General features: G+C 52.4%; 1 protein-coding gene across 1 annotated transcript; it reads right to left on the reverse strand.

Moving 5' to 3' along the window:
- Window positions 1-1,030: 1,030 nt before the first annotated feature.
- On the reverse strand, window positions 1,031-2,823 carry DIO3 (iodothyronine deiodinase 3). Its single transcript, XM_030482968.1, has one exon. The coding sequence runs from the start codon at window positions 2,469-2,471 to the stop codon at window positions 1,647-1,649; it is 825 nt and encodes a 274-aa protein (XP_030338828.1). The 5' UTR covers window positions 2,472-2,823; the 3' UTR covers window positions 1,031-1,646.
- Window positions 2,824-9,155: the final 6,332 nt, after the last annotated feature.

The following is a 9,155-nucleotide window of genomic DNA, read 5'->3' on the forward strand; positions in this document are numbered from 1 at the left end:
TCCCGCCGCTCCCAGAGCAGAGGCTGCGGGCTGAAAAGGACCGAGGAGAGCGGTCTGGTTTAGCTGGGGGAGACCACCCAGTGCTGCTTGCCTTGCGGGGTAGAGGCGGGAGCGGTTACACGGGCTGATGTAAACCGTGAATGTTGAGGGACAGAGGACCATTGTCACGGGCAAGACAGGGGCTATAACGCCTTCACAAACAGCTTTCCGCCGGTTTAGCTTCGTCTTGTGGACGCGGCTCGGCCCCCACGTGCACCCCTCTCCAAAACTTACTCCGGGGCTGAACAGCCCGGGCGCCTCGTCCCGCTGCTGCCAAGGACAAGGAGGCGTTCGGAAGCACAACGGGAGGTGCTTAAAGACCCGCTGTTTCTGGGCGGCTTTGCGAAGGCTCTGCGGGGGTTGCAGGATGCTCCCCGCGCTCCGCTTCACCTGCTGGGCTCCGGAGGAGCAGGCTCCGGCACCCCGCGCCCTCTGAAAAGCGACTGCCGGAGACGAGCCCCGCACGGGCGGGCTGGGCGCTGCCCTCCTTCCCGAGCCGCGCAGCCGCCGCCGCTTGCCGGAGCCGCCCCGCCTTGAAGCAGGTGCGGGTCGCGCTGCCTCCGGCCGGGCTCCAACTCCGGCTATGTCCCCGCGACGGAGCGGCTCTCCCGGCCAGGACGGCTTCCCCCCTCCAGTTATTCTGGCCCGGATTCCCCTGCCTGCACGGCACCGGCCAGCCCTGCACCTTCGCCCTCCCAGGGCTCAGCCTTAGAGGCGGCTCGGCGGGGCCAGAGCAGGAGCGCACGGTCCTGCGGACCAGTGCCTAGGAGCACCGAGGTGCTCCCTCCCCCGGGGGCCCCGGGGTTTGGCTTTCCCCCTGGGGACGCCTGGTACACCCCGGTCTCCTCGCTTGCCGCCCCTGAGCTCCCAGCAGCGCATCCTCTCCCGCCGGCCGGTTCGGCTTCCCCTCCCCGGCTGTGGGAGGGTGTTGCGAGGTAGGCAAAAAGGAAAGTGAACGTAGCGGTCTGGAGATAGAGAGAGGCAGTCAAGGTTAGACTGTATTTACTCAACCTTTATTATTTAAAAAAATTCATTAAAAAAAAAAAGGTGAACGAACGTCTTACAAAACCCCCCCACATAAATAGGACATTCCGTTCAGCTCTGGCTATTGGCAGTTCTAGTACTTGACAACATCAGACGCGATTTCTTGGCATTAGAGGGACCCATTTCAAAATCGGTCATCACAAAGAAATACTAGAAATCCCAGTTAGCACTTGCTAGGCAGCACGGAGCACTTGTACACAACTTTTCAGACACACACCCGCGCACACACGCAGCTGGGAGCAGATCCCGTAGGAAGAGAGCCTCCTTAAGAAATAGTAAACGCTTCTTAAGAAAAAAAAAAAAGGAAAAAGAGTTATTTACAAAACGCACATGGACATACAGTATTGACAGAGCGTGGCTGGCAAATCAACGTGATTTGAATAGAGAAAGGACTATGGCACATCTTGCTCGAAAGCTCACACAGCAGCCTCCTTCGAGTGTCCCCGGGGAAGACAGCTCCTGCCACCGCGCCACAGCGCTTTCTCCCTCCCCACCTCTCCTTCCTGCCCTCGCCCCCCCTCTCCCCCCGCGTATCCACCTCTGCACTTCTCGCCAGGTCTTTTTTACACTTGGATGACCACTGTGCTGGGGCTCTGGAGGCGGGTTTTGTACTGGTCTAGCCAGCTCCTCAGCTCCGAGATCTTGTAGCCCTCTGGTCCTCTACCTCCCTGATACATCACCTTCTCCTCCTGGATGATGTAGAGCCTCTCGAAGTAGGCACCGTAGGCGGCGCTGGAAGCATTGTCCATGGTGTCCACGGCCAGGGGGCAATCAGGTGCCCCTTCCCGCATCAGCTGAGCTGCCCGCAGCCGGTCCTGGAGGCACTGGTGCTTGGGGATGTTGTAGGCTGCGTCCGAGCTGACCCAGCCGTCGGAGGGGTGTGCTTCTTCGATGTACACCAGCAGGAAGTCAGCAATGTCCACGAAGTGCGACGCCAGGCGCTGAAACGACCTCAGGCGGGCCATGAATGGGGGTCAGGTGCAGCTGCCGAAGTTGAGGATGAGGGGTCTCTTGCCGCGGGCGAAGTCCAGGATGCGGAGCCTCTTCTGCCCGTCCAGCTGGATCACCTCGGGGTTGGGGGCCAAGGAGCCCACGTGAGCCGACTTGAAGAAGTCCAGCTTCTGCCCATGCCACACGGCTTTCAGCGACTCCAGCGTGAACATGCGGTTGGAGTCGGACACGCAAACCGGGGGGTCGTCAGGGGGCGGCCCCTCGCTGGCACCGGCCACCTCCTCCGCCGTGGGCATCGTTAGCATCTTCTTCCTAATGCACAGAAAATCCAGGAGCCAGAGCATCACGGCGGTGAGCAGGAAGCGGGGGAAGAGGAGGATGCAGGCGGCCGCCTGGGTGAGCAGCTGCAAGGTGTGAACGCCAAGGGAGTGGAGCATCGTAGCGGCTTATGCTGCAGGGCGCTGGCTGCCGGGGGGGTCTCCACGCACCCTGCTTGCTGGGGTCTGTGCAGCACAGCTGAGATCCCGCTTCTCTTTAAGCCCATTTTATAGTCAGGGATTTAAATGAAAAGTGACTCCACCTCCGGCCAGAACCCGCCCCTCTGGAACTTGAGCCTGGGGATTACCTACCCCTCCACTCTAATGACCTAAAAATACACAGACAAAAGGGGAGAGAGCCCCGGCGGGAGCTGCGAGGGACGTGCAACAAAGCAGGGAGCAGCCGCTATCGGGCACAGGCACAGACTCCGAGATAGGGCACCGCCGGGGTTCCCGGTCGCAGATAGCGGCAGGCGCTTGCAAACAGCCCCGCCAAGGGCAGTGCAACAGGCGCAGTCCGCGACCCCGGTTCTCCCCGCACTGGCTGTGGGAGCGCGGGGCTGGCGCCGCGCCGGAGCGGCAGCGGGGTCCGGGGCCGTCCCGGCAGCCGCCTGCAGGTGACAGGGACGGGCCGCCCTCGCCGTGTCCCTCCCCGTGCTTCCCTCCCCGCCCCGCCGGCCCAGTGGCCCCTGGGCACGGCCTCCGCCCCGCCGCACGCCCCGCCGCCGCGGGGGCACCCGGGGCTCGAACCCGCGGACGCGCTGCGCCCGCATCCTCCCCCAGCGGCGGCGGGACGGGCGGCGGCCGCTCGCCCGGCGCGCGGGCACGCTGTCGTCTCGCGGCGTGCGGCCCGGGCCCGGGCCGGGGGGTGTCAGGTGGGCGCGGGCCGGCGGGCGCTGTCCCGAGGCGGAGGCGGGGCGCGGAGCGCGCTCCGGCCGCTAGGGGTAGCTGTTGCCCGAGAAGCCGCGGCGGTGGCGGCGCTGGGCGGCCGCGGGGCTCTGCCGCCGCCCGGCCCGGAGGTGTGCGAGGCCTCGCCGCCTCGCCCCGGCCCCCGAGCCGGAGGGGGCTTGTCGCCTTCCTTCGGCGGCGGGTTTGTCTTTGGGGTGGGGGTCACCGTCCTCCCCCTCTGGAACGAGAATCACGGCGGGGAGCCGCGGGGCCACAGGAGGCTGTGGGGGTGCGCCGGGGTGTGAAGGCGGGGCGCGGCCCAACTGCGGCTGCCCCTTCGAGCGCGCTCGACGCCGGCCAGTTCGGAACAGTCCTTGTTTCCTCGGGGAAGATCATCCCCGGGGCTGCGGGGCGTGCCTCGCCCGGCTCCGGGGCTTCTCCTGCTCGCTCCGACGTGGCTGCGGGGCTTGGGCCCGGCCGGTGCTTCGGGGAGCAGGGGACAGGCACAACGGGTGGGCACAGGCACGATGGGCCATGTCCCCTCTTCAATAGGGTACTGCTGTGTCCAGGTGAGCTGTAAGCTAGGGCAGACGCTCCTTTGAGGTGACCCAGAAGGAGGCAGCAATATGTTTTTTTCCGTTGTCATGTGAAGCATAAACACAAGCTTCTCGTGTGAGTAGGTCTAGCAAGGTCCTTGAACAGATGGCTGAAGTGTCACCTCGTGGGTATGGCCAGTTGTGTCATCCACACAACAGGGTTTGTGTTAGGTTGGGTGGGTGGTGTATCAGTAGCAAAGTGCTTGCAGTACTCAGAACTGAACACGGGCTGGCCGCTTTCAGTCTTCGCCCAGCCAGGAGAAATTTATGGTTTTCAAGTTCCTCCTTGCTTGACTAGATTGAGACCTGTCACAGTGGTATGGAGCTTAAACCTACTTTGGTGTATACACACAGCCACAGACAAAATACGCTAGCTCTGCTTGCAGCTTTGCCTCTTGATGCACGGTTCCCACCTTGCCCCCTCCCCATCATTTCTCATCATGTTCTTCAGCAAGGGCTAGCTAGCTGTTGTCCAAAATGCTGAACACTGCCCTCTGCTATGCAAATCCGACTCACACATACCCGAGCTGCTGCTGCAGCTACCGCTGACCCAGGTGCCTGCCACGCTGACCTGGGGACACAGGATCTAAGCATTCAATGTACGTCTGGGTCCTGGATGCCCCATTTCTGCCTGTGGCTGACACCTGGTCTCTAGCTGCAGAGTCCCAGAGTGCCTGAGGACCTGTGACTCCCCCTGGGTGCAGCCTGCGCTTCTCCAAATGGGTCTGTGCGTGTCTCCGTGCCTCCTGTCTAACATCTGCAACATGGAAAAATGAATGCTGAGCCTCCTCGTGGGAGTCCAGGCGGCTTACTTCATTTTTATGTAACTTATTACGAGAACTGTGAATAAAAGGCAAAATTAAAATCTCATTTTATTTTTTCTTTATCGGGTTCCGAATAGGCTGTTGCAGAGCAATCTCATCAGGCGCCTGGTTTGCAGCCCCCCGGTGTGTGTCTTTAGCTGGTGCCAACTGCAAGTGAAGGGTATTCAGCGTTTTAGCATCTGAATGGAAATGTATGCTCCAGTCCTCATAATGCCACGTTCCTACACTAGCCTACCAGGGCATTCTGTGGTACTCAGTCCAGGGAAAATTACTGAGTAGATATTTACTATATTGTCAAACTTATTTTGAACTCTTCATGTGGGCCTCTCACCACCTCTCTGTGCAGTTATGCAATCTTAAAAACCACAAATTAAAGCCTCTAAACAGATGCAATAAATTGTGGTAGCTCTGAAGAAACCCCCAGGAAAAAAAATTGATCTCTCAAAGCGACCTCTTCAAACTATGCTGACAGACAAAAGCCTGAGTAAACAGATGGGTTTGCAACCCTGAGTATCAACAAACTTTGCTCTACTAGATCAGTGAGAGATATTCCAAAGCAAAAAAAAAGGTCTTTGGTCTTAAACAGCTTTTTTGTAGCTGGATAGGAACTTTAGAAATTACTTTTTCTCCATTCCCTGGAAACAACTCTGCTTTATTTTTATAGCTTGAAGGAAACTTTTGACTTGGGGTTTCCTATTCAGCTGTGGATAGAGCAGAAAACTGAAGCATTTTGCTGCAGCAGCCCGTTGCTACACTTTCCTGCCATAGCAAAATTCAAGTATAACCTGAGGGTGCTGTTTCATAGTGAAACAGTGGCTCTGCATGTCTCTACAAGCCACGTACTGACGCGGTCAGTCGAGGTACAGCACTTGTGTATTTAGACAAAACTCCGTGGGAAAGGGTGGAATTCCTTCAGCAGCCCTTTGGTTCTCGGGAGGTTTGAAGTGACGTGTCACTGCTATCCTTACTTCTGTGTTATGCTGGACCGTTTTCAAAATCCTGTGTTTTCATGCTGGTAACCCCTCTCTCTACGTCACAAGGGCCATACCACCCAGTTGGATCTTGGATTATTTTTAGGTATGTGAAGGTAGTCAGTCTTTCTAGGAATCCATATTGCTGCTGCTAATAGTGTGGGAACTTATGTCTTCCTGCGCTCTGAGGATTTCATACAATATATCCTAAAATACAGGATTAATAGTGGCATATCTGGTTATGGGTGTTTTTTACCCTTCTGCATGTGGTCTGTGGTTCAGCAGTCACTAACTTATATATAAGTTTGTATGTGTGTGTCCGCGCGAGTGCAAATACAAGGCTCACATTATTTCCTTTTTTTGAGAAATTTATAGTTGTAGTTTTTCTCCGTATGATAAATGGAATTTATAACTCTTTTAAGTTCTTTTCAAAAACAGGAGCTACAAAATAAATTCAAGCAACTTATAAAAATAAAACCTCAAAAAGCTGAAATTAAAACCATCAGGTCTGCTTTGATGTAGAGGATGTGTTGAAATGGTATATTTACATGTTTATTTTCTATTTTATAATTTCCTGTGCAAAGGCACGCAATACTTTCTGAGAGGAAACTAAATGTATTTTGGAAGAGTTCCACCTCTCATGTCATCTAAGCTACATGTCGTTAATGTGTTAGAACAGAACAGTGAAAGAAATGAAAAAGACTTTGCTGACGTTTGGATCCATCCCTGGAATAAGAGCTGGACAATTTCTTTACATGTAAGTGGCTACCCAGTGACTGCAGAGAGCTGCAGTAGTGTAGTGGTGAATTACTCACCTGTCTGGTATCTGTAACGAGTGGGTAAATGCTATATTGCTGAAATTGGAGGTGGGTAAACTCCATTTACATTTGTTTGCTCCTAGTGACACCTCTGGAAAAAAGTTGCCGTAAGCTGGAGTCTGAGCATGGCTCTGTTTCTACATCCCTCTTAATCTTTCACCACGTTTTTCTTTTCCTATCTTGTGTTTGTTTTTCTTTCTTTTCTTTTATTTATTTGTCTTTAAAGGAACAATATATATGACTCAGAAAAAACCATGAGAAGTCAAGCACCCAGCCAATGCTTTGAGCGGCTTTGAGAATTGAAAGGGAAAAAATGTCATGCCGCAGACTGGTCTATAAAATCACTAGCAGAGCCATGGACTTTGACTCTCCTGCCCCAGCGTGTCATTCTCACCCTCGAATACATGACAAGTATGTCACATATGATGAAGAGGTTCCTTGCATTTTCCCTCCCCCTCCCCCCTCCTTCTTTCTGACTCTGGGATGAATTGGGAAGGAATAGTTTAATTTGGAGGGAAGGCTGATTCCACAACTGCAGGTCTGTTAGTGCTGCACTCGGTTCTCTCCGTAAGTGTGGAAATGTGGCAACCAACATTTTCTTGAGTCTGTGAGCCACCTACCAAAGCTTTGCAGCATGAGCAAACGTACTGTTCCCTGATGTGTTAATGGGTTTCTGCATCTGTCTCTACACTGCTGCTTGCTGGTGCTCCTTTTGTGCTAGCTAGCTGTGGTAGAAATGAGATAACCAACAGGCTCCAGGTTAAAGAATTCTGGTTTTAAATCCGGTGATTTTGGTGTCTGGGTTTACTTTAGGACCCCTAAAATAGCGTGTAATAGCACAACTTGAGGTGTAACTTGAGGAATGCCAAAAGGCACAACTTTCCACGCTTCTTCCTTACTTCTGCTTGCACTGTGCCATGTGTGATCTTCCATTGACCTGCAGTGACCTGGTTTAGGGACTAAGGGGGCAGAAAAACTGGCTTTAGAAAAATTAGTTATTTTTTTCCTGACAGGTTTGTTTCCTAAACTGGCTCATGACAAAAGGGAACGATCACATGTTCGTTGCAGAGAAGGCACAAGAGAAATGGCCACAGCATGTGGCCAAAGCAGGAGTAACAGAACTGCCCCATCAGACTCCCCTAGCAATACTATCAAACTGCCCCAGGGCAGAACTGCAATTGAGAATGTGTTAAGAGCAGAAATTTCCTGAATAAGCTTCACTGCATGGAAAATGTAGGTAGTCTCACCCTTTTGAGTAGTAGAAGAGTACAGGAGATATATTCAGGAGATGACAGTGGCTGTCACAAAGGTCCTGCTGGGCAATGTCACTGAAAGGGGTGCACAGCCAGCTTCTGAGGTGAGCCAGCAATGTCAGCTTCAGCAGCATCTGCTAACACACTTACTCCAGCAGTAGAAAATGAGATTATCTAGAACCCCCCATGCCAAGCACATCTTTGCTACCCACCAAGCAAACTGCTCAAAAGCTCCTGGGGCTCAAGAGCTCAGGCCGGACCCCCTGGTAGTATGGTATAATTATAGCCATCTGAACGGTTTGCTCTGAAGCAAAGACAGCAGTCTCGTCCAGAAGTGGAACCCCATAGAGTTATACTTAAGCGACAACTTTATACACATTGAATACAGATGAAGTCCTTGGCAGAAAGAGAAAATACTTCTTCCATTGTCTTCATTCATACCGGTTTCAGGTATGATACAGAGGAGGATGAGGAGATGCAATTTGCTTGAAACTAAATCTCTAAGAAGATTGTAACAGAATTCACCACATGTAGTACTTTATAACAGTATATTTCAGCATATGACATCAAATTTCAATACACTAACACTGTTCAGAAAGATGACAACATGCTGATAACTAAGGTTAGATTTTCATCTTTAAACGGCAGGAGGACAAGGGTATTTTCTCAGAAGGTTAAAGGTACACTTTTGAGTTGACAGACTGGGTCCAGGCTTTGTTGAGGTAAGCGAAACACCACTCCTTTGAGCTTCCTTGCCATGGGGAAATCTCACTGCTGCCTAGCAGTCTTTTTCTCAGGCTGATTCTCAGAGCCCTGAGGTTTCTGTGGTGAAAGTCATGAGCGATCAGTGGCAAAACTCCTGATGCCTTCCTTGTGATCAGGATTGGCTGAAGCCATGTAGCATGACAACAGACGAAAAGAAGGCTGAAGGCTCAGGGTGCGATTTCCATCATCTCAGTTCCCTTAGAAGTGCAGTGAAATGTAAAGGCTTAAAAAATAATATAATTCAATAATTCTCAGGTTTTCAGGCGATTGCATATGCCCTGCCTGAACCAATATACACATTTGAATTTTCAGTCTGTAACAGACTCAGAGGGGAAGGCATGAAAAAAAGGCATTTAAAAAACATTTATTCAAGAAAAATCTTTAGGGATCATGTCTAGGATAATCTTTTTCAGGGTGACCCTCATTTTCTACAATATAATGGTTTTACCCAGCAGTGGTGTAACGGTTTTGAATAAGCTGTAGAGTGAAGGAACAAATACTTTAGCAAGAATGGAAGAGTTTACCCAGAAAGGCAGGAGTATCAGCCCACTTTTGAATATAGAGTGTGATGATTCATCTACTGACCTTTTATCCCCAACATCACTAAAATGTATATTACATACATAATGTGGTCTGGTTTTGTGTAAATGATCGCTTTAAGCATGACAGACCCGTTTGAAGCAAGCAGC

The sequence above is a fragment of the Strigops habroptila genome, chromosome 4, assembly GCF_004027225.2.
Source record: "Strigops habroptila isolate Jane chromosome 4, bStrHab1.2.pri, whole genome shotgun sequence".
NCBI lineage: Eukaryota > Metazoa > Chordata > Aves > Psittaciformes > Psittacidae > Strigops > Strigops habroptila.